Source organism: Myxocyprinus asiaticus, chromosome 31 (genome assembly GCF_019703515.2).
Source record: "Myxocyprinus asiaticus isolate MX2 ecotype Aquarium Trade chromosome 31, UBuf_Myxa_2, whole genome shotgun sequence".
NCBI classification, from domain to species: domain Eukaryota; kingdom Metazoa; phylum Chordata; class Actinopteri; order Cypriniformes; family Catostomidae; genus Myxocyprinus; species Myxocyprinus asiaticus.
Genome location: NC_059374.1, coordinates 24,043,671 through 24,070,331, shown reverse-complemented (window position 1 = coordinate 24,070,331; position 26,661 = coordinate 24,043,671). Strand labels below are relative to the sequence as shown.

General features: G+C 40.2%; 1 protein-coding gene across 2 annotated transcripts in view; it reads right to left on the bottom strand.

Annotated features, from left to right (window-relative positions):
- LOC127421978 (glutamate receptor ionotropic, kainate 4-like) overlaps window positions 1–26,661 on the bottom strand; it is a 620,965-nt gene that overhangs the window by 208,183 nt on the left and 386,121 nt on the right. For both annotated transcript variants that reach the window (XM_051665249.1, XM_051665250.1), the window contains exon 5: window positions 23,180–23,277. In XM_051665249.1, the coding sequence (XP_051521209.1) occupies window positions 23,180–23,277 (98 nt within the window). The remainder of the gene's footprint in view (window positions 1–23,179; window positions 23,278–26,661) is intronic.

The window sequence follows — 26,661 nt, the reverse complement described above, 5'->3', positions numbered from 1 at the left end:
TACAGGGAGAGATTGTAGTAGGTAGTTGAATTTTGGAATACAATTCATTTTAATAACATTAACCTTCCCAATCATCGATAAATGTAATGAAGCCCACCTACTCACATCACTCGAAAAACTTTTTATTAAAGGGTCAAAATTAACTAACTAAATCAGACAAATTTGCTGGGAATAAAATGCCCAGATACTTAATGCCCTGTTTGGGCCACTGGAAGGTGCCCAGCTGAAAATCCATTACTGGGCAGTACACTGTCAGAGCCAAAGCTTCGGATTTAGACCAATTTACTCTGTAACATGAGGACTTATAAAAGGAGTTAATAATTCTGTAGAGGCAAGGCATAGATCTAGTGGGGTCGGAGATGAATAATAAAATATAATCTGCGTAAAGCAAAAGCTTATGTGTCATACCTCCCACCATCACCCCTGGAAAATCATCCTCCTTTTTTATCACGACTGTTAATGGTTCTAGGGCAAGACAGAACAATAATGGGGAAAGAGGGCAACCCTGCTGGGTGCCCCTGTTCAGAATAAAATAGTCTGAAATTAATCCATTTGTTTGTACCGCAGCTACAGGATGTCTATAAAGTAACTTAATCCATCCAATAAAAGTCTTCCCGAACCCATATATTTCTAACATCTTAAAAAGATAATCCCATTCTACCATATCAAACGCCTTTTTGGCGTCAAGTGAGATGGCCGCGACCGAAGTCTGATCATTCGCCACTGACCACATGATATTGATGAAATGCCTAATGTTATCAGAAGAGCTGCGGCACCGAATAAACCCCACCTGATCTATATGTATAAGAGATGTCATAACTTTTTTTAATCGATTAGCCAAAACTTTTGACAAAACTTTAACGTCTAGCTGGATCAGGGAAATTGGATGGTAACTCTTACACTTGCTTGGATCTTTGTCCTTTTTTAAGAATCAGACTGATCCGGGTTTGTGTCATGGTTGGTGAAAGCTTTCCATTCTTTAGTGATTCCGTATAAACTTATATAAGTTAACTTATATTTACTTATATAAGCTAATAAAAGTGGAGCTAGTTCTGTAGCATAAGATCTAAAAATTTCAGCAGCAAAGCCATCTGGCCCTGGAGCCTTGTCTGTAGGCAAGGCCTTAATTACTTCGCCAAGCTCCTCCAAGGTAATCTCAGAATCAAGATATTTTTTTTGCTCCGTCGTCAGCTTAGGGAGTTCTAATGGTTCCACAAAGTTTCTAATATCTCCATCAGTAGACAAGGACATGGAACTATAGAGATCAAGACAGAATTCTTTAAAAGCATTATTAATATCAATGGCTGAGGTAAATATTTCACCACCAGCAGATTTCACTGAGGGAATGGTAGAAAAAGACTCTCTCTGCTTTGTATATCTAGCCAAACGCTTCCCTGCTTTGTCCCCCGACTCAAAATATGACTGTCTTGCCCTGAATAGCCAAAACTCCACCTTCTGCGACAAAATAGTATTATATCTGTATTTCAATCGGGTCAATTCTCTGAGGCCGTCAGACAACATTTGGCACTTCAGCTCTGCCTTGGCACTTTTAATATTCCCTTCCAACTCCACGAGCTCTCGTGCTTTGGATTTTTTGATGAATGAGGCATACTGTATTATCCGACCCCTAAGAACTGCCTTAAGTGCCTCCCAAGCCATGCCCACAGAAGATATTTAGGACCAGTTGGTCTCCATATAAATACTGATTTACAGTATCCTTTAACATTTGTTGGAATATCAGGATTTTGCAAAAGTGATACATTAAAGCGCCAACTATATGATTTATTTTTCTCTATATGTGGCAACACCTCTAAACTCACCAGGGCGTGATCTGAGACTAAGATGATTCCAACTGAGCAATCCACAACAGATGAAATGAGGGACTTCTATAAAATCTATTCTAGAATAAATCTTATGGATTGATGAAAAAAATGTATAGTCCCTACCAGATAGGTTCAAAAGTCTCCAAATATCTGTAAGACCAAGATTTTTTACACATCCTGTGAAGCGTCAATGTTGCTCTAGGGGGCTTACACACTTTTGCTTCACTATGATCAAGGACTGAGTCCATCAAAAGATTGGGAGTCTCCTCCCAATATTATATCATGAGGGATGCCAGCAGCTTGCAGCATCCCTTCAAGATCTATATAAAAGCCCTGATCATCAGCGTTAGGTGCGTAAATATTAGACAAAATCAACATTTGCCCCTGAATTTCTGCTAAAACTATAATGACTCTTCCTAATTTATCTTTAAACTGTTTGAGACATTTGAATTGTAGAAGTTTATTTATCAATATAATGACCCCCCCTGCTCTTACTTAAACCAACATTAAAGAAAACATGTCCACCCCATATCTTCCCAAATTTTTCAGCTTCCTGTGGGGAAAGATGCATTTCTTGAAGAAACACTATTTCATATTTCTTACAGTTAAGAAAAGAAATAACCTTCCTTCTTTTTATGGGGGGCCCCAACCCATTCACATTCCATGTGGAGAGAGATAATGCATTCATATTAACATTTGACATTTTGACATATTAGTAAACATAGATTTTGTGACAAAAACAAGATTATAAAGACCACATTCCCCATTAGTGCAACAATCAAACCCCGAACTTCCCTCAGAACCAAACAAATAGAAAACGTGCGCATTAACCCCGCGCACGACAGCGCCAACCGGCGTCAAAACAGATGTCCCAGTTCATCGGACGGTCAAGAGTGTATTGAGCGAGTCAAGTTCACTCAAAGGCCACATGACAGATTTTATGACAGACATCGCTTGTAGGCATGTAGATATTTTGCGGCCATACTTAGTATCCATTCTCAATCTGGCCGGGAACTTCAGTGTAAAAGCGATCTTCCATCAATGCAAAAGTTTCTTGAAGGAATGTTATTCCACAAAACAAACTCCATCCACCATTGTTTCTATGAAAGACAAGGCTTGCTTGGGACATGTAAATACTTTGCGGACATCCTTAGTATATATTCTCAGCTTGGCCGGGAACATCAGAGCAAAAGCGATCTTCCGTTGATGTAAGAGTTTCTTGTATTCCTTGAATTGATCATGTTTCTCTCTTGTCGAATTCGCAAAGTCCAGGAACAAGAAAATGTTGTGATTCTTCCAAGAATGCTTTCTTTTGCTCCTCGCCTCGCGCAACAAAAGATCTTTATCGGATGATCTCAGAAATGTGGCCAGAATTGATCAGGGCCTGTCTCCCTCAGCGGATCTGTGAGCTGGGACTCTGTGAGCTCGCTCGATTTCCATCTTATGGCCTGTTATGCCGAGCAGACTTGAGAAGAGTTCGTCTAGGAATTTCACCATATCTCGGCCTTCCTCATGCTCAGATATTTCAACAATTCTGACGTTATTTCGCCTACTTCGGTTCTCCAAATCTTAAATTTTTTTCAAAAACATGTTCCAAATCTATCTTAGTCATTAGCAGATTAGCAGCTAATTCTCTTTCCGATGGCTCCAGATAATTGATCTGTTTCTCGACGTCCGACAATCTTGTAACTAACTCGACGATTACAGCAAGATCCTCTAAGTCAGCAACAACTTTCGTCAGCATCGCAGACATGTTGGACAGTTGACGCTGGATTTCTCCCGCCGCACCGTCCAAACTGAGTCCCTGGTCTGCAGGCCTGTCAGAGGTTTCAGTTTGAGTGTCTTTTGATATCTCCAGAGCCCAAGGATTTTGACTTCTTTGCCATGTTGACTTCAAAGAACAAATATGTAGCAGGATGTATCGAACCTCACCAGATTATGACACAAAAATAATTAAAAACTAGCAAAGTGCACAGAGCTCGCCATTTACACGTCTGCTCCTCGCATGGCATCACATGACTCTATGATTAGAAATTATTATGCAATTTCTCTGTATGTAGATTTGAAGAGGTTTCATTCAAGCTGTCAAACCACAGAAGACATACTTGTAACTGAAAATACATTGTGTAGGCCGGGGGTCGGCAGCCTATGGCACGCGTACCAGCATTAGCATGCAGAGGGGTAACCACTGACACGCCAGCAATGGTGAGAGAGGAGTAGACTATTTTATTTATATGAAATTCCACACCTGCATTCCAATCTACATCTTGATGTAGTCCTTCCTCATGATCACGCAGCGTGATTTCATGAGCTGAATGGGAGGCTAAACAAAAAGTTATAATGATGAGACTGCAGTATACCCACAGACTCGTTCAGCGTGTGCAAGCCATTCACGCATCACGAGCCGGCAGCGTTTTCATTCCGTGACAGCCTATATTCCGTGTTTCATTTGTTTCTTTTTGCTTTCAGAACAACACGTGATGTAATAAGGAAAACACCACTATTAATCCTTGAGATTTCCAACCCTGCATACAGGTACACCTTCCTTAAACCATGGTCACTACTCAAAATGACATTAAACGATTAAAATAGAAAACATAAACCCACATCGTGGAGTTCAAAAATCGGAGTCTATTCAAAATATAAATTAAACCTGGAAAAAAAGTTTTAGGATTTTGCAGGTGCGATTCACCGAAAAGGGCTAAATAGTTGATCGGCTTGTGATGTGTGAATGTCTTGCACACACAGCGTGAGTCTTGTCACACTTTAATAGTGTTTAGTCTCCCATTCAGCTGATGAAAACATCATGAGGAAGGATTACATCAAGATGTAGATTGGAATGCAGGTGTGAAAATATTCTTATAAATAAAATAGCCTACTCCTCTCTCGTTGTTGCTTGCATACTAGTGATTACATGATTACAATGACATAATATAAGAAATATTTAAGATTCCACACAATTTCGTGATCAGTAATCAAATAAGCAAATTTATGACATTAACTGTTTGAAGTCATTTTGTACAAAAGGGAAGGTTCCCTATCTGTCACTCACTCGACGTTGTGTCGATGTAGTGACACTAAGGGTCGCCCTTGGGAGCCCCAAACACCTCTGATCTTTGAGAAAAGGCCAATAGGAATTGGAGAGTGGAATTTGCATGCAACTCCCCCGGACATACGGATATATAAGGAGCTGGCTCGCAACTACTTATTCAGATTTTTTCTTCGGAGCCGAGCGGTTGTGTTCAGCGAGCTGAATCCTCGAGGCGTTCCATTCACCTCTAAAAAACTGTTGGATTTACAGCGCATTACAGCGGTTTCTCCTCCTCATGCACCGGTGGAGTGCAGAGAACACCCCTGGGCGCTTCGACATTCTAAAAGAGTATATATTCTTGTGATAAAAGAGTATATTTTCCCTACTAAAAGAGTGGCACTGACAGAGAGCTTCTTTTTAAAGATGCCTTTCCGTCTATGTTTATTTCCTGGTTGTGGTCGTTACCTCTCCGCTTCCGATGGCCACGATCGCTGTCTTACGTGCTTGGGCGCTGCCCACGCAGAGAAAGCATTTGTGGACGGGTCATGTTCTCACTGCAAGAACATGACCATGGCAAAGTTGCGGTCACAGCTTTCCTTCGTTAGAGGGACCCCAATGGGAGCCGCTCCGCCGGGTAACTCCCCACAGACCTCCCATCCCCAGTACGCTCGTTTGCCCCTGTCGAGTTCTGGGTTGAGACCACCGGCTCGTCTCAAGGCGAGTTCACAATCTCATTCGGTGCTCGCGAAGTGGATGAGCTCTCGATTGCAGCATTGGAGAGCGGGCTGGTCCAGTCTGATGCTGAGGACTCGACTGGGCTCCCACCTTCGGGTGCGGTCGCCCAGTCGCAGGCGACATGGAGCTGGTGGCCATGCTTCCCCGGGTGGCTGTGAGCGTCAGGCTGGAGTGGAACCCTCCACTCCCCCCTGAACCCTCGTGGCTTGATGATTGGTTTCTGGGCTCAGAGAGCCGCTCACGTCCGCGCCCCGGTCCCTTTCTTCCCGGAGGTGCATGAGGAGCTCACGAGGTTGTAGCGGGCAACTTTCACCTTTCTCTGAGCTCATCCGCTCTCACTACCCTCAACAGTGGGGCTGCCAGGGGGTACTCGGCGATTCCTCAGGTGGATAAGGTGGTTGCGGTGCATCTGTGCCCACAAAACGCTGCCACCTGGCGGAACCACCTGAGACTCCCGTCCAGCGCCTGTAGGTTTACAATGTCTCTGGCGACTAGGGCCTACAGTGCCGCTGGATTGGCCGCCTCCACCCTGCATGCCATGGCTCTCCTGCAGGTGCACCAAGCCAAGCCGCTAAGAGAACTGCATGAGAGTAGTTCTGACCCGGGACTGATGCAGGAGCTGCACTCGGCGACCGATCTCACCCTCCGGGTGACGAAGGTCACGACGCGGACTCTCAGGCAGGCAATGTCCACCCTGGTGGTCCAGGAGCGCCACCTATGGCTCAACTTGGTCGAGATGAGGGAGGCTGACAAGGTATGGTTCCTTGACGCCCCCATCTCCTAGGTCGGCCTATTCGGTGACGCCGTCGAGGACTTTGCCCAGCAGTTCTCCCAGTTCTCCCAGCAGATGGAGGCTATTCAGCATATCCTGCCCCGGCGCAGATCAAGATCCCACACCCCGTCTGCTCGTCGCCAGGGGTATCCGACACCCCTCGTCTCAAGACCCGCCGCCAAGAACCCGAGGAAGGCTTCTAGCCGCCCCTGAGATGGGCGACCCAGGCACGTGAATACCTGCTGCAGGCCTAGAGATGGTAAGCAGACCACTCCATCCCCCAGTGGAGGGCTGGGAGGAGAATCCTTTGTTGCCTTTTCTTTAATTTGCAGCATGCCTGAAAGGCTTCGGTACCCACACGTTTAGAAAAGGTGCGGTTTCCTCATTTCCTGGGTCACACACCCAGTGTTTACGGTCATCGTTATTGTGATTGCCGGACACCGCACATTTATGGGAGTCACGACGCTACGGAGGCGGGCCCCCCGCCCCTGCGTGCCCAGCTGCGGTTCTCCTCTCTCAGGGACGGGGCACCATCTGGCACCCACGACCAGACCTCTGGAATGTTCATGTCTGGCCCTTGGATGGGACGCAGAAGACCTAAGTGGCCTACCACCCACAGTGGTGGACACGATCACTCAGGCTAGGGCTCCCTCTATGAGGTGCCTTTACGCCTTGCAGTGGCATCTGTTCGCTAAGTGGTGTTCTTCCTGACGCGAAGACCCCCAGAGTTGCGCAGTCAGGTCGGTGCTTTCCTTCCTGCAGGAGAGGCTGGTGGGGCAGGACCTGATCATCGGGTTCCTTAGAGGTGCGAGGAGGTTGAATCCTCCCAGACCACGCCTCATTGCCTCATGGGATCTCTCCATGGTCCTGCGGGGATCCCCGTTTGAACCCTGGAGTCAGTTGAGCTAAAGGCAGTCTCTTGAAGACTGCCCTCCTGACTGAGCTCACATCCATCAAGAGGGTAGGGGACCTGCAGGCATTCTCTGTCAGCGACATGTGCCTGGAGTTTGGTCCGGAATACTCTCACGTGGTCCTGAGGCCCCGACCGAGCTATATGCCCAAGGTTCCCACGACCCCATTTAGGGATCAGGTGGTGAACCTGCAAGCAATGCTGCCCCAGGAGGAGGCAGACCCTGCCTTTTTGTTGCTGTGTCTGGTGCGTGCTTTGTGCATCTACTTGGAATGCACGCAGAGCTTTAGAGGCTCTGAGCAGCTCTTTGTCTGCTTCGGAGGACAGCAGAATGGGAGCGCTGCCTCCAAACAGAGGATCACCCACTGGGTCATTGATGCCATCACTTTGGCATACCAAGCCCAGGATGTGTCGCCCCCCTTGGGGCTTTGGGCACACTCCACCAGGAGTGTGGCGGCCTCCTGGGCCCCAACCATTGGCACTTCTTTGGCAGACATCGGTAGAGCAGCGGGCTGGTCAACACTCAATACCTTCGTGAGGTTCCTCAATCTCCGGGTTGAGCCGGTTTGTCCCGTGTGTTGTCAGGTACGTACAGGTAAGTTGGCGGGACAACTGGCCGGGTGTACCGCTTGTGTATAATGCCTTTCCCCTCCTGAAGGGGGAGATGTGCGCTTGTTAACCCCAGCTGTGTTCACGAGATCGTGGACCTTGGATGTACTTCCTCCTTAGCCCTGTGGCAGGCGAGTTCACGGACAAACTCGATGCCAGCACAGTATGTGTGCTATTAAGCCCTGTACCGGGGTAGGTGCTCCACATGTGCTGGTTGCCTGTTTGTTATCCCGTGTGATGTATCTTACGCGAGCCGGTTTCCCTGTCTGCCACCGGTCGCCGTGTTTGTAGAGCTCCGTCCCCTCTGGGTATGACCTACCACGGGGACTTCTCCACATGCGACACTGCCGACAAGACTCGGTAAGACCATGTGATGTATTTCCACACAATTGCCTCCCCCTCGGGCAGGATGTGGTCTCCGCAGTGTCTTCCCCTTGGGAATGGACATTTATGGCCCCCAGCTGAACCATTCCTATTCTTTTTTGGGGAGAAAAAAAGAAGAGAAGAGGCCATGGCTGGGGTGGCCTGTCCCCATTTTGGGCTTTCGACTTGTCCCCGAGGTGCGGGGGACTGTACAATGCTCATAGGAGCGTTGGGGGAGGTTACATGATGGCCAGGTGCGCTGGCTATGAGGCACACAATGGTTTGCCCATCTCGCACCGCCACTCCACGTAACACAGTTCAGCTAGTTGTGGCATTTCGTATAGGGACCCCTAGTGTCACTACATCGACACAACATCGAGTGAGTGACAGATAGGGAATGTCCTGGTTACTTTCGTAACCTCCGTTCCCTGAAGGAGGGAACGAGACGTTGTGTCCCTCCTGCCACAACTCTGAACTACCCACTGAAATGGCCGGGACCCTGTCTCGGCTCCTCAGCACAAAACCTGAATGAGTGGTTGCGAGCCAGCTCCTTTACACCCGTATGTCCAGGGGAGTGGCATGCAAATTCCACTCACCAATTCCCATTTGCCTTTTCTCAAAGATCAGAGGTGTTTGGGGCTCCCAAGGGCGACCCCTAGTGTCATTACATCGACACAATGTCTCGTTCCCTCCATCAGGGAATGGAGGTTACGAATGTAACCAAGATGTTTTCTTTCATTAAAGCACTTTCACAAGATGCTCTGTGAAAATTCAGATGCAGGATCATGATTATATCATAATCATCAGGTTTTCACTCAAACTGTTATGCTGATAATATAATTTGTAATGGAGAATAAACAATTAAAGAAGAAAAATGCAAAATAGAAACATTTTCACAAGTGGACTCAAACTTCGGAAAATCACATACATTTGCATGTTTTTTTTTTGTGGGGGGGGGTCAGCACAGCCATTGACCAGGAAAATAAAAAATGGCACTCCGTGTCAAAAAGGTTGCCGACCCCTGGTGTAGGCTATATGAAATATGCATATACATAATATATCATCCACTGTTTGCTAGGGTAAATAATCTTTGTCCTTTGACAGTGATTTGGGTCGAATTTAATGGAAAACTGTGCAAGCTGCTCTCCATGGCGCTGCAGATTTTTGAGCAGCCTCCTGAGACGGCGAGTCCACGCTGTGTATGTACCTTCATAGAAAATAATTTTTTCGAATTTTAGAACAAGCCATGTCGTCCACCAGATACGTTCGTGTGCAACCCTCTTTAATTTACCCTGCCGCTCACACTTTACCAAAGTTGTGTTGAGAAATATGTTTGAACAAAGACTGTTGTGCAATGAGCAGCCCTATTTATATCTGGAAAAATGATGATAAATATTGATAATCATCTGGGAAACCTGCCGATTATTGATGTGTGAAAAAGGCATCGATCCCAAGTCTACTTACAGCACCTTTTATATGAAATTATATCTTAACAGGGTTTTACACCACAATGAGGTAAGCAAATAACTCCAGACTTCCAGACTAAAATATGCAACATCCCAACTCTTAATAACACAAGCTGTTGCTTGAATGCAACATCATTATGAAAGTTACTTAAAGTGTTCATTGACTTTTTATGACTAAATAATTAATTTAAACCTCATAGGAAAATGTGGTCTTTCACAAATTGTCTTTAAGTTAAGTTTTCTCAATTAGGCATGAAATTATGTGGATTATTGTGATATGTGGTGTTGAACTCACATGTTGGCCTTTTTTCCCACCCGTTCTGAAAGTTACAACTGGTTTGACTGTGTTGCCTCTGCAGTAAGGCTGTCCAACTCCATTCTACCTGCAGGCTCTGAGCAACAACACATCTATGAGGGTGGACGGTCTCAGGAGGATTTCATGCCATATGGCAAGGTAAAGTATAATGCAATCTTACATCTGTTCCCTTACGTGCCAGAGGAACAAAACTCGTGTTTAATAATAGATCACAGAACTTTTACCAGGGCCACAGTGTCAAATGATACAGCTGAACATAATGTTGTATTGTAAAGACAGCAGTGAATGTCCGATGTCACGCTCAACATCAGCAGTGAATGACAAAGCCATGCTGTTGCCTGCAGTGACACTAGGGATGGGAATCATAAATAATAGTTCTTAATACTAAACAAAAATAATGCTACTATTTTTGGTAACATTTTTAAAACACAACTCTGTTCCTAGTGTATTTTAATAGCATGTTGTCATTTGAAAAACCAGTCAGTACACTGATTTAAGTCTAACAAATATTAAGTACACAACTTTTCGGCTCATTTTGAGTCAGATATAATGACTTGCTGTTCAGTAAGTAAATTAGCCTGGTAATTCAGTAATGGACTGATTCAGTGAGTGAGTGACTGATTTAGCAAACAGATTGATTCAGTGAGACCGATTCAGTGAGTTGTTTTGACCAATTAATGTAAAAGAGAGTTGTGATCACAAATCTACAGCTGGTCATGCTGGTATTTATTATTTTTCATCATACATCACATTTCAGATGATAAGCTCACAACTCAGCTAAAGCTAAATTTATTTTGGTATGTAGACTGTAGACTCAGAGGCACTTGAAACACTTACTATGTTCAGAACAGCATATTACCTACTATTCTTACTATGCATAGTATGCAGATTTTCTTCTGCCATAATGAGCAGTAAACAACAGAGCTTACTGTGTGAAATACTATTTTAACTCATTATTTTATTAGACTGCCAAATTTATTAATTTTTAAAACTAAATTGGAATAAAAATGCAAATGTTTTATTTCCAAGATGATAAAAATCAATGTGACTACAATGAAGCATTCCACTGTTTGAAACTTTTATATAAGAGATAATCTACAGTCATTATCGGTTATTATTCCTGGATATGCTGTCATTATTCTGAAATATCAGACCGTTGGATGGCACGATCGACCAATCAGAATCAAGTATTCCAGAGAACCATTTATAATTCCTATTGTTTCACTAACTCCTTTTTTTTAAAATAGTATTTAAATAGTAATCTAGTATTACATTCCAAACATAGCCAGTGTTATAGCCATCCACATCGGTGGATGTATGTTAAAAAACATTAATTGAACCAAACAGCATGAAAATTATTCAGTTCCAGTATTATGTATGGAAACAGTTCTCGATTCCCAACACACACAGGTTGGTGGGGGTGGACACAGGCAGAAAGCAGCACCACCGCTCAAAGACATGAAGATCAACCATATGGGGATGGAAGGGTATTGTGAATGATCGTGACATGGCACACCTCTCTAATGTGGAGCAATGGACCATGGGAAGTCAGCTGCTTGGGGAAAAACACACACTCACGCACTAAGTGGAGTAATCAAGTTGTAAGCGCTGCCATGAGTCTCTGGTGGAGAGAGCAAAGAGAAGAAAATGCCACTGAGACCTTGGGAGAAAGCTCGGCATTGACCACAATATCATTGATCAGCTCGATGAGAAAAAACCCCCAAGAAGCATTACTGTTCCGCAAGCATCGCTGCTGGGTCTGCAGAACACAGAAATCCTCAAATGTTTTCAAGCCTTTTAATGCAGTCGCCTTTTAGACTGCAATGTAAGTACCAGCAGTGGTGCAGGTGTAAAGGTAAAGCTGTGTTGAATTGAGTTTAATTGGCCAAGTCATCTTGATGAATTTCAAATATTACCAAACAGATTGGATCCGCAGGTGTGTCCTCTCTTATTCTCTGAGCATGAACTGTGTATGTAAAACACAAATCAATTAATGTCTATTCAAAGGAAGTGAACTGAGAGAATGTTGAGAACAATGAAATGTTGAGGAAGGATATGTGCTTTATTATAAAACAGATTCCTTTAGTCCTTGAAGCTGATTGATTGATACAGTGTTCCAGCCAAGCTAAAATATATGAAGAATAGCAATTACGTTAAACACCAGTTCACCTAGAAACTGTATAACCTCGTGCATACACATGCGTGGACGTTGTACTTTGGCTTCTCTATACGCAACGCATTATTTAATTTCATTTAAACCGACTGCTCTCAGCTCAGGGCTGTCAGTAAAGTGTTAAACTTTTGATGTGTGGAGTCATGTGACAAAACATGGCGCCGATCCCAGTGGAGCTTTTCTTTGGGAGAAACGCCAACAAAACTGCATCTAGTAAGAAACCTAATTAAGATTTTACACTGAAACCTGTTTGAGTCAAAAGATTGAGTCTCTAGTTTCATCCGATATGCCATTTTTAAAGTGTGTGATTTATCATGAAATGCCATGCTGCTAAACACAATGTACACTAATGTGTACAATAGCACAAGGCTTTCAATATAAATCCTATATTTACCATGCATTTTCACATTGAGAAAAATGTTTTGCTGTCAGAGGCTTTATATGGAGTTAGGATGAAAATACAGTGCATTTTGAACTGTTCCAAGACCAGCGCAGACAGATTGCACACTGGAGGTTAAATCATTCACTTAATAGGGAGCAAGGGAGCATCCTATACAGTAGCTTTATGAAGCCAAGTGCATTCAATCCAAACTTCCTATCAAAAATTCAGTTTCAGGATGAAGATGATGTTTGAACCGCTCAACATGGTGGGCAGACATAGGATAATGGTGATCAGTACTTAGATTCAGATTTTATAACGTATAATTTTATTTTAACATGGTTGGCAGTGATTGGACGATGCTGGCCATTACTTTTTCATAGTTATGCTTATTTCTGATTGGTAAAATGCTTCAGGACTGGCAATCACTTTTTTTGCTTAACATTGCAAAGAGAGAACATTGAGATTTTGTTGCTAAAGTACATTTTTTAATTTTTTTTATTATTTGTATACATTTTTTGTTTGTGCTTTTCCCAATAATGTTCCAAAGCAGCTTTACCGAAAATGTTGCTGTAATGTCTGTAACGTCTCAAAAATTTGAATAACCTAAACTCCTGGAAACATAATAAACAATTTGATAATAAATAAATAAATAAATAAATAAAAATCTGACTTTTTATAGTTCTGAATTTTTTTTGGTGTATGTGGACATAATTATTTATTTTTAAACTGTTTGCTCTAGAATTATTTATTTATTTTTGCATGTTTATTAGGTGCTACTAGTTACAAATCAAAAGAGCAATGGAAAATGCACCCAGCAGTCAGGTATTTGGACATTTGCACACTTAAAATGTATGAATGTCTTTGTATTATATCAAATAATATCCAACCATTGGCATATATTCAAAAATAATATAGCACAAACAAACATTTTGTTCAAAATTAAGTATTTGAACCCTTCCTAGATGTCAAACAAAGTGCAAATTCTGTATGTCCATACTTACTGAGCAAGAACACCTGTGTGAACTTGTGGAATGGAAGCATAGCGGTAGTTCCAGCAGAAAGACTCATAGTAGCATATACCATTCATTCCAATCATAATCCTGCATCTTCTTAATAAATCTGCAGCTGTCTGTTTTCACATCATGTGCATTGTTTTCAACCTCCATCCACGCCTTTACCACCAGTTTAGGTCCCGTCCTGTTGAGGGGGAAGTTCCTCTCCCCTGCCGTTCATCTTCCGGCAGGATCTGACGGTTCAAGCGAGAATCTGAGCACTAAACTGTAGGATGGGGCTCACGCCAAAGGAAACTATTCTATACCCATATTATGATTATTCTCATTGTTCTGAGTCTTTCTGGTAGAAAGTTAGCTCTGAGACAATGTCTAGCATCATGTATTTGCAGATGCCACTTGGTTTTATATTTTGTATCTAATGCAATGACATTCAGAAATTTTTAGTGTGATTTGTTTGCAGACTTGATGAAGCCCATCTGCACTGCAGTGCCGATGGGCTCAGCTGGGGTGTAAAAACTCGATCCATTTACTGTACACCTCCACAAAAAGACAGCACGGCACCATGGATGACCAGGGAACAAAGAGACAATGGAACACCAGTCCGCTGTCTTTTGCACATCTATCATAAAGTGAATTTGAAAGGCTGTTTCTAGCAAGGAGGGGTCTTGAGTGGCACTGTGCTGAAACACATCCATTCAGCATGCAATAAAGAAAACCATTCAATGCCCGTTGGTGTAAATCCTGGCGTGCGGATGTCCCTCAGCAGACGTGCGCAGTGACAGATCAATTGCACAGCAAAGAGAGGTGAGCAGAGGTGGTGGCAACAGCTGTGCTTCCCTAATTATCATCAGGCGAATGAGGATGCAGCACCTGTGTTTTGTTTGAATTCCGAAAGAAAATAATTAGTGGGCTTACAGTGAGACCATCATCCACTTCCAAAACAGGGGGCTCTATTCTGAAATAATTACTTTTCTCCCTTTCACTACAATATCAGAGGGACTTTTAGCCCCTGTTCCACTGACACTGAGATTTGTTTTTTATATATATCCAAAGTAACAAAGTCATGAACCTGGTAAACAAAGACTGTTATGCTGCATTTTGTTTGTCGGCAAGTTTTGTAGTAGGACTTGCACGTTTACTTGTCAACTAGTTGCCCAGAAAAGTACCAGACTAGTTGGTTACTTGGCAGGTCAGTGTTTACTTTATTTAAATGACTCAGAGTTGGCATTAACTTAACTTTTTCTGCTATTTCCCACATAATTCCAAATGAAGTCCATCATTTTGACATATAAAACATAAGAAAGAAATAATTTTGGCTTGTTTTGTGAAAATTAACACTTTAAATGTTCACAGCGCTCCATGTTCACTTTATTTACACTGTAGCATAACTTCAAATATACACTCACTGAGCACTTTATTAGGAAGACATGTACACCTATTTATTCATGCGATTATCTAATCAGCCAATCATGTGGAAGCAGTGCAATGGATAAAATCATGCAGATATGGGTCAGGAGCTTCAGTTAATGATCACATCAACCATTAGAATGGAAAAAAAATGTGATCTCAGTAATTTAGACCATGGCATGATTGTTGGTGCCAGATGGGCTGGTTTGAGTATTTCTGTAACTGCTGATTTCCTGGGATTTTCATGCACAACAGTATAAAGTGTTTACTCACAATGGTGCCAAAAACAAAAAACATCCAACGAGCGGTAGTTCTGCAGATGGAAATGCCTTGTTGATGAGAGAGGTCAACGGAGAATGGCCAGACTGGTTCGAGCTGACAGAAAGGCTACAGTAACTCAGATAACCACTCTGTACAATTGTAGTGAGCAGAATAGCATCTCAGAAACACATCAAACCTTGAGGTAGATGGGCTACAACAGCAGAAAACCGCATTGGGCAATTTATTAGAACCATAGTGTTCCTAATAAAGTTCTCAGTGAGTGTAATTGCATATATTGAAAATGCATTTGCACGCAAATTCACAGGATGTAGTTTGTGGGCTGAGGAAAAAGCACAACTATAGCCGACTAGTTGGTGCAACCCCTATTATGTAGTAACTTAGTCAGTTACATCAATATTTGGTTCTCGAGTTAGTGGAAACACCGGAGGTTTGCAGATCGCCTGGCCGAGCATAAGCACCATTTCAGAGGAAAAAAGCTATTTGAGAGCATATCTGGAGTGTTCTATCAAACATCTCCCCTGTTGTCCTGTCAGTGCTCATCCATCCATAAAGAAGCACATTAGAGCTTATAGCACTTAATGCTCAAGGCTCAATGATGCCATAGTTATACATAATTTAAGGCAATGAGGTCTGAAGTGTTCTGCCATTAAGAGCCTTATACGGTCCAGTAAAGTTTTCATAGCTTAATCATCACGACTGACCTCTTACCCTCTTCTGGAGGGTTTGTCAGCCAGATCCCACTGCCTACTTGCAGCAATGACTGTTTTGCACGTTTAACATTTACATACATTTACGTTTTTAGCAGATGCTAAGTAACTGGCACAAATCACAACATTGGCCATTCTCCAAACACACTACAAAGAAAATATGTGTAGATATGTCCTGTTGAATAGACAAGCAGTTTTGCTTACCAGCATATGTTGTGTTTTAGAATCTGGTCCACCTACCCAGGCTTCTTAACTAAATTAACTAGCAAGACTTCTATGGTTAACCAGCTTCCACTAACAGTATGGTTTTATGGACATGTAGGTAGTACTATGATATTCTCTGAAGTATCCTGGAGTAGGATGTAAATACCATTATACATACATTTCACTATCATGATATATATATCAAAGTACCATGGTATTACTCTCTGGGGTTACTAAAAATGGTATTACTATCACTGTACCATGGTACTGCCACAGTACTTTTTTGTAATGAAAATACTGGTCATTTTTTCCAGGTTAACATCAGAGCTGTGCTGGCCCACAAGCTAGACCAGTTTGGACAGAAAAGCAGGCTTGTCTAGCTGGCCTGTTTCACTTGTGTGCAAGTGAAATGCAGAAAAGAAAAGAGGGAGAATAAAAGAAGGAAGGGCTGAAAGGTGAAATCAGCTTTGCAGGAGTGACTGCAGTAAATGAAGAGTCCTGCTGAGTTGACGCTTTGATTTCTAGCAAAATTACAGCATTCGGGATCAAACACAGCATGTTCTATCCACTCTCACACACTGGCCAGTCTGAAACAAAATCTGGCCCAAAATAGCACACCGAAAAAAGTCACCTACAAATAAACAAAGCTTGTGGGATTGGTCTGTTGGGTTCATCTTTCACCAGCACTTCTGTGTTTCTCCCTGTTGTGGGCTGCTGGTCATATTTTAATATTCACGCTTGACCAAGTGCAGTAATCCTAATTTAATATACAACATTAATGATAACTTGAGAGACTGCAGGTAACTGAGATGGCTGCTTGCCGTCATTTTATTAAATCCCACATTCAACAGGCACCAATTGGAGAGAATCTCACGTATTTATTTCAGAAAATAAAAAAAAAGGCAGCATCCAAATCATCATAGAACCTCATACGAGACTGATTTGGAACGTTCTACATAGGCAGCAACACACACCTCACCATTATGCACAGGACACCAAATTAACAATTGATTTCAATAGAGCTGTGATGCCCAAACAACACAGAACTCTAATAAAAATGCATGGCAAATACACAAATATTTGGTAAAATAATACATTTTACACTGTTAATCCTCCTGTTATGTTAAGGTCACTTTTAACAATTTAGGAATATTCTTGGTTCAGTACAAGTTTAGCTCAATCAACAGTAGTTGTGGCATAATGTAAAGAGTGCTGTATGTCCAGCTATCAGCACGGCTGTGATTCGACCTTAATTGTGGAACTACTTTCTTATGCCACAAATTCAGGATCTGCCATTGCTAGTTCGAAAGATGAGCCCAAGCCTTTGTTACTAATTCGAAAGCATCACTTTAGAACTAGTAATGGCAGCTTGGGCTGTTTCTAACAAGTTATTGTAGAAACAAGGATGTGTGTATGAGAGAGAGAGAGAGAGAGAGAGAGAGCGAGAGAGAGAGAGAGAGAGACTGAGCATGTGACAACCTGCATTCCTCAGCTGTAGTGTGATAGTAATCCGCTCCGATCGTGGAGGGATGCTGCCATACACCATCTGCCATCTGAATCATCCTATGAGTATTTTACTCACATTCAAGTGTTTTGTTGTCAGAGAGAAAACATAAAGGATGCCAGTTTCATTCTTGTATATTTCTTGAGGAACTCTTATTTTGACACAGACATAGAAAGCATTCTCTCCTCCGCCATGTTGAAATTTGACGTCTTCTCCCACCTCAGAATCTGGGTATCAGGTAGGCACCCTGAGCGTGTCTGATAACTCCATCTCTCGCAACTCTCAGCTGTGATCGGCAGATGGTTTGAGCTATAAGCACTCTTGGGATGCCTCTCGTCCAATCAGATTCGAGGACCGGAACTAACTGATATATATATAAAATATTATAAGCTTCACATTTCTGCATTTAAACCCTCCAAATATTGGCCCCATTTTCTTTCATTGTAAGTGCTTCATTGTAATCCCGATTTTTGCACACTTATGATGCCTTAAATTGCTGTCTCCATAGGCATCTCACAAGGAAGGAACAGAACTAATAAATAATAGAAAATAAAATTTAATTTCACCACCACAGAACAAAGTGGCCCTCAGGAGCACAAAGGTGATTTAAATATCGACACAAGAATGTCATTTCAAATACCAATAATTTTCATATGAATGTATTCAGCAGAGGTGCCAGGCTCAACAGGAAATTCTGTTTGTGTTGCGCTCCAGGGTTTCAGACCTGGCATTTCTATCTTTCTCTTACAGTCCCTTTCTCACTCAATCCCCCCCCCCCCCCCTTCCCCCTAAACCAATGTGCCATTCAGGTTCAAAAGCCTCAGCCTTGAGCATAGTCGTGCTGCTCTACTGTAGTTTGCTCATGAACCAGATTCTCTGTACTACAAACACACTATTCATATTTATGAGAAATTAGAGGAAAACCTCTTTTTTTCTCACCATTTTCATCCTACAGTTATATTGTTTTTGTAGTTACTGACTTGAATGAAAATTGTATTTGTTCATGTAGCTTGCAGAACACCAATGGCCCGGGCCCCTGAGAAAATGTGCTACAGTCAACATCAAGAGGCAACTCTTGTACTAGACTTACAGGAAACAAAATCACTTAGACTGTATACATTATCTATTTTTACAAGAACTGCCACTTGATGTGGGTTAGAGCAAGTTGTGCAAGAGCCAAAAGTGACAGCATTCTGTGAACGAACATATATCAGGCAGTAATGAGAGAAGTCAAAAGCTACTCCAGACCCTCAGAGCAGATTTTTTCTTTCGTTCTCGACCAGATGGGAAACTCCATCACTGCAGTTGAAAGAGCATTTTAAGCACTCATGATAGAAAAAGAGTACAGGCTCTTTCTAGCGCTTAAGCTGTCATGACAAGCATCTTTCGGAATTTACTTCTATTTTCAGGCCAAACTGTCAGCCTAAGAAAATATATAAGTGATACAGACTGAATAATACAGGCTTCGTACATACACAATAAATCGTTTACATGAAATACTTGAGGGTAATTGACATGCCCTGTGGTGTGACATGATATAGTCCATTTAAAAAAAAAAAAAAAGCATTTTGCTAAATCTTTTAGAATTATTATGTATGCAGCTTTAATAACTCATATTATTTGAAAGACTACATGGAATTTTTGAACTTTTTAGTTGTAACACTGCAGGACAATTTAATTGAGCTATTAAAGGCAAAAAGGTGATTCAAATGGGGAAAACTTAAAAAAAAAAAAATAGTGACTAGTCACAGCACCTAAAATATACACCCCACAAAATGTTGAAGAAAAAAAAATGTTTATGGACATGTTACAGGGCTCTTTGCTAACAATTTTATTTAGGAGTGCTCGTGCCCCTAAGAGAAAATGTTTAGGGGCATGGTCAAAAATTTAGAGGCACAGTTGGAGATCTCTTTTTTGTTTTTTCAAAGACTGTCAACTGTTTATGTGTCACAACAAAACTTACATATGGTAAGCAGGTATCAAGAATTACCAACAAATTCAGAAACAAAGAATATACTTGATACATGACAAAGGACATTAGACACCTCTGATAAACTTTTTTCAAGTTCATTTTATTCAGTTAACCAACAACATCCATCCTGACTGATCACCTTTATGAGCATCCTACAAATAAAACTATATTCTTCAACTTAACATATTAGTAGTTTATAAACATTAAAATATACACTGGCAGCAAAATGTTTGGAATAATGTACAGATTTTGCTCTTATGGTAAGAAATTGGTACTTTTATTCACCAAAGTGGCATTCAACTGATCACGATGTATAGTCAGGACATTAATAATGTGAAAAATTACTATTACAATTTGTAAAAAATGTTCAGAACTTCTTAAACTACTTCAAAGAGTGCTCATCAAAAAATCCTCCACATACAGCAATGACAGCTTTGCAGATCCTTGGAATACTAGCTGTCAGTTTGTCCAGATACTCAGGTGACATTTCACCCCACGCTTCCTGTAGCACTTGTCTTGTCGGGCACTTCTCACGCACCTTACAGTCTAGCTGATCCCACAAAAGTAAGACACGCTGTGGTGCCCGGCGAATGTATAACTGCAGCTTCACGCGAAAGGTTTTGTGATGGCTCGTGCAACATTCGCGCGAAAAACCAGGCTTGAATAGCGCATTTCAGACGAGGAAGCATATTTAGCGTGTATAAAGCTCAAAACAGCAGATGATTATCATTAAATTTGCAAGAAAGCTGCAGTAGTAACCAATGCATACTTAACTGCCGCTTCAGTTCGACTCAAAAACCTACAATTATAGACAAATATATATATATATATATATATATATATATATATACAGTATAAATATCCAATGCATCTCTAGCTAAGTTTACCATAATGAAAACACCCTCGCGATTCAGTTGAAAACCTTTTTAAAGGCCAATGTCAATATTCTGATATTTTTAAATACATCGACTGACTTCAGCAGCCATGCTTCAGTTCGTTTGTGAGTCACTCTTAGGGATGTAGAAGTCCTCAGGATGACTTCTAAGCTGTCATGAGTTTAGGAGATACTTTTAGCATTAAAATGCTTCATTGATTACTCTTAGATGAAAATTTGAGGAGTCCTAAAATTAAGAGTGACATGCCCCTAATTTTTAAGAGTTCTCCTAAATTTCAGCATTAGGAGCTACTTTTAGCCTTAAGATTTTTTTGTGAATAGGGGCCCAGATGTTCGGTGTCAGCTACACATAAACATGCAATCTTGCAATCTAGCCATGGCAAAAACATACAGAAACACACATACACAAGCAGAAATGTACACATGCTATTCAAGGGAAATTAATGTGTTCACCATTTGTTTTTGTTTTCCATACAGATGAAGAAAATTAAATTGACCCTTACACTCAAGTGAATCTCACAAAACTTGACAAGAAAAGTGATCTAGAGATTTCACCTCATTTTATAAAAGAAAGAAGTAAGAAAATGGTAGTATTTATTGTACTACCTTTAATTTATGTTGATTTAAATAAGAAAAAACAAAACAAAACATTGCATTACTCTAATAAGAGTCATCATCATTGTATTTATTGTAGTACCTTAAATATATGCCAATTTAAATAAGAAAAACAAAAACATTGCTTTACTTTAATAGGAGTCGTCATCATTGTGAGGAAAAAAAAAAAAATCTTAATTGTCATAAAACAGGCTTCATTTTTGCTATGCAAAATATTATTTCTTATTTTTTACTTTTGATTTTGTTGTGTAAATTGAGACCATTTGTGAGATTCACCCAAATATAAAAACATTCCTTCTCTGCATTAGACTAATCATTTAGATTATCAAACTCCTTTCCGTTTTATACAGTACACTCTCTTTCACAAACATGCACACCACCATAAACCAACATGACATCTACCCCCTCCTTGCAATTCAGACCATTAGACACAGACACGTCACTTAAAATAAATAATAATAACATGAGAACACTGACCTTTCCCAAGACAGAGGACAGAGAGCAGCACCCACTAAAGTCCCCCACCCCCCTCAGAAAAATAGCTCAAAACACTCTGGCCCCGTTTCCACCTGGTATTAAGATGTGTTTCGGGTGATCCGATCACATGTGGTCAGCCCTAAATAGAGGTCTAAATGGGGTCTAAAACAGTTTGTGATCAGATCACAGAGACCACATACGAATGTGGTCAAAAACGCATGTGACCGCATTGCATTTGAGGTGTAAATACTAAATACGTCCTATATGTGTCCCGGCAGCAGTAAAGTGCCACCCCTCACCTGTCAATCAACCGCTGAGCTAAAACAAGAGTTTAAACTTTGCCGTTTACGAGCAGCTTTAAAAGGAAAAAAAAGTCTGATCTGTGAATTTTAAAAAAGTGGATACATACCCAATCAAGAGAGCTTAACGGATCTTCTTTAGTGTGTCTGATATCAAAACAGATGAGAAGCACAAACACCTGAAGCTCCTTTAAAACAGGTAATCCACTAAAATAACAGTTAATTATGCTTGACATGTTGCGTTTGTAATTATATTTAAATTTCAATTTGGAGATCAATTGGAGATCAGTTTGGAAATCAGTTGGAGAAACAATTGCTTTCTTTGTCTTTCCTGATTTTTTTGTGCTTTAACATCATACATTAACACACTGACACAGTGATTGATGTATGTCATCATGAAACAGAGACCCTTCCCTCCAAATCCGAACACAAGTGGTCACAGGAAATGCATTTAAGTCACCAGGTGTAAACAGCAATGTGTCTTATCTGACCACATGTGATCGGAACACCTAAGACGCAACGTAATACCAGGTGGAAACGGGGCCTCTCTTCCCTTTCTCCACTATCCCAAACCAACAAACAATCCTCCACATTGCTAACCAAATCCAGACCATTACAGGCTCACACAGGGACAAGATAAACAGCAGTTCATGAAAACAAATAAATGTCAGCATTATAAATATTCATCGAGGTGTATTATAGCTGATGTAAACATTTAAACTTTCATTACACAAGGCCTCATCTGTGACCCAAGCAGTCATTTATAAAATGTGACTATGAATATTTATGCTTGATGCTCACTTTGGAAGGCGAGTTGCCACTGATTATGAATTATGAAGACATTAAGAATTGATGCTTATTCAGTTGAGAATGAAGGGTAAACTTGTTTGAGGCTGCATTATTCATTATGCAAGAAATAGTAATGTATTCCTGAGACTGCAGCTCTAGAAAGAAAATACATATATGGTAACACATATCACAGTGTAGAAAGGAAACTCACAGGGTGACTCTAGTGGTGCAGAAATGACACACTTCACCTTTTAAAGGATAACATTTTTTAACTAACACTGAACACTGTGCTCGGCTGTGGTTAGGAATCATTTTTGGAGCATGCCACTGACCACACTAGTCATTAAAGTAATGATATGAATGATTATTCATTAATATGGTCTGGGCTATGCTATGTTGCACTGATGACAAAAGAGAGCTGATGCCAGCACTCACCTCTTTCTCCCCACAGATATTACTGATGATAGAGTTGGACGCCGGGCTGGCAGAGGGGCCCAGGACTGCCACCACCCCCTTGGACATGATTTGGCACACTGTCAATAGGCAAGGGAAAAATAAACTGTCATTCATTACAGACGGAAAGTAGAAGGAAAGCAAGATATGAACCTGGATAACGTAAACATCCTTCTTTTGGGAAAATGTAAATATATAGCTTGGCGGAAGAATTGTTTATTCAGATAATTATCAATAATAAATGGAACATTAATGTATTTTATCATAGTGCTGTTGTTTTCCAAAGGCATAAGCCACTGTGCATTACAGTGATATTACCAAGGGTAACACACCCCTTATACCTGGTAAAATCACTGTAATGCATGACCTCTCGTGGTTTATTGCTTTATTTTCCAACTATTCAATTTAAGACAAATGGATATGTATTTTGGAAGCAAAATGTCTTGAGAGCTCTGTTTAAAAAAAAAAAAAAAAAAAAAAAAGAATGGAGAGACCCTCTACTTTACAATGCATTAAAATACACAATATGGTCAAAAGTAGGTTACTAGGTTACTCAAGTGAAGACAAATCATAATGATACTCCAAACAAGGACATTCTAAGGCACTGTGTGCTTCCAATTTTGTGGTAAGAGTTTAGGGAGTGCACTTTTCTATTCCAGCATGACAATGCCCCTGTGCACAAAGCAAGCACCATAAAGAAATAGTACTTATGGTTGGTCTGGTGTGAAAGAACTTGATTGGCCTGCACAAAACCCAAACCTAAACAGCATTGAACATATTTGGATTGAATTGGAATACCAACTGTATGCCAGTTTTGGCCACATTGTGTATGTATTTCTGTTTTGCAGTAGAAAGGATATCTTAAAGGAATATTCCAGGTTCAATACAAGTTATGCTCAATCGACAGAATTTGTGGCATAATGTTTATTACCAAAATAATTAATTTGGACTTGTTCCTCCTTTCCTTTAAAAAAAAATCTGTGTATCCAATTTTACAACTTTGCTGCCATCACGACATAATGCCATAAACTCTAAAACACTAAAACGACTGTAAAAAAGATTATTTAAACAGTGTGACAAGGAGGGCGTCAGCTCAAATAATAGTTTTAACTGAAGTTTTAACCGAATAATTAATGTAGGTGCTTTTATAAGCTTCAAATTTCTACCTTTAAACCCTCCAAAAATTGGCACCATTCACATACATTGTACAGTGAGTGCCTCACTGTAACTTTGATTTTTCCTTTTTTTATTTTTTAAAAGCAATGCATGAGTCTAAAATATTTTTTTGTAGTAATCAACATTATGGCACAAATGCTGTTGATTGAGCTTAACTTGTATTGAACTCAGAATACTAAACAAGTACTAAACAATCTACATTTGAAAATATCTGCAATTCCTTATTTCCAAATCAGATTTTAGTAAACAGATGAAAGAGACTGAAAGAGAAAATATTGCCTGAATTTGTCGTGGTTTCCTTCTTTCTCTGTCTTGGTACTTTGCACCCTCTGTATGTATAATTTATTATGCTTTGTATTATTTACTCTCCCTTTTTTATTAGATGTGTATGCTAGAGCCTTGTCAACTTGTTTTTATTGCTGTTTTCGTTTTTGCTTTCTCTATATATTTTTTTTTTTTTTTTTCTGTAAATAGAAAAGGGAATTTGACTATTTGAAAATACTGGGTACTGTATACAACAGATTTAGCTATTGTTTTTATTATTATTATTATTATTATTATTATTATTATTAAAAGTTAGCATTGCTTTATTTTTATTTTTTTTTGCACTATATTTACAAATAAAGCAAAACATCCAGAACTCTTTTCTTTGCAGAGCTTTCTCTGTTTAGTTTTTCTATATATAAAAAAGGGAATTTGACTATTTGTAAATTCTGGGTACCCTATACAATAGATTTGGCAATTGTTTATATATATATATATATATATATATATATATATATATATATATATATATATATATATATATATATATACATACATACATATATATACATACATATAAGAGTTTGCATTTTTTTTTTTTTTTTTTCTTTTTTGCCAGCCAATTGAATAAAAGCTTTCTTGATTTTGTTTTTCTGTAAATAAAAAGGAAATTTGACTAATTGTAAATACTGGATACTGTGTACAATAGATTTGGCTATCTTTTTTTTTTTTTTTTTATTTATTTGTTTGTTTGTTTGTTTTTTTGCACTCATATTTACAATTAAAGCAAAACATCCAAAACTGTTTTTCTTTGCCAGCCAATTGAATAAAAGCTTTCTCAGTTTTGTTTTTCTGTAAATAAAAAGGGAATTTGATTATTTGTAAATACTGGGTACCCTATACAATAGATTTGGCTATCGTTTTTTAATTGAAAAAAGTTTGCATGTTTTTTTTTTGTTTTTTTTTTTGCACTTATATTTACAAATAAAGAAAAACATCCAGAACTGTTTTCTGTTCACAGCTTTCTCGGTTTTGTTTTTCTGTAAATAAGAAAAGGATCATTAATTTGACTATTTGTAAACTCTGCCAGCCAACTGAATAAAATAAGCTAAAAGAAAACTGCAGTGAGTACAAACAATTCAGTGTAAAGTTGATAAGCGGATGCATGTGGAAAAACAAAAACCTTTCAGCATGTTTTTCTTTCAAAATATCTATTGGATATTTCTTTTGATATTCCCCACAGGAATTAATGGGTTCCATGGTAACCCAATTTGTTTTCACCAATGGGTGGGTGGGGCCTCCTTGCAGCAGTGCAGTGCTGTTAATTAACTGGTCTTTTTTCTGTCTCTCACACAAATTTATGTTTAATCTTTAAGTGACCTTTGAGTGAAGTGTGTCCTGAAATTATATTTTAGATTAGGTGGAGGAGGAGGAGGAGTGTGAGGACAGTAAAGAACAGATTCTTTTTTTTCTCACTCCTCAGCAGGGCATCAGTCTGAGCACTAGAACAGTGTAATTTCAGATGATTTTATAATCCCTCTCTGTTTTAATTAGGATTGTGAGGGCAGTGTAGTGAGGCACACCCTGACTGCTGGAGCAGAATGCATGCTAGAAAGCTGGGGGGGGGGGGGGGTTATTTGGAAAAGAGAGAGAACAAAAGAGAGGAATGATATATATTAAAGTGTTATTAAACTTCTGTCATCATTTACTCACCCTCATGTTGCTCCAAATGTATTTTATCTATTATTTTTTTTTTTTTTTTTTTTTTAACGTGGAACACAAAAGGAGATGCCAGGCAGAGACTAATTAGAGCCTCAGTCACCATTCACTTTTTCCATATAACGAAACTGAATGGTGACTGAAACATTCTGCCTAACATCTCCTTTTGTGTTCCACTGAAGAAAGACTGATAAGAATCTTTGAAACATTGGCAGTCCCACCTTTAATATAACCCTAATTCTAACTTATGTATTTGTAGTTTAGTGTTTTCTAATTTACAGCTGCTAGATGCAGCGTCCACCTGT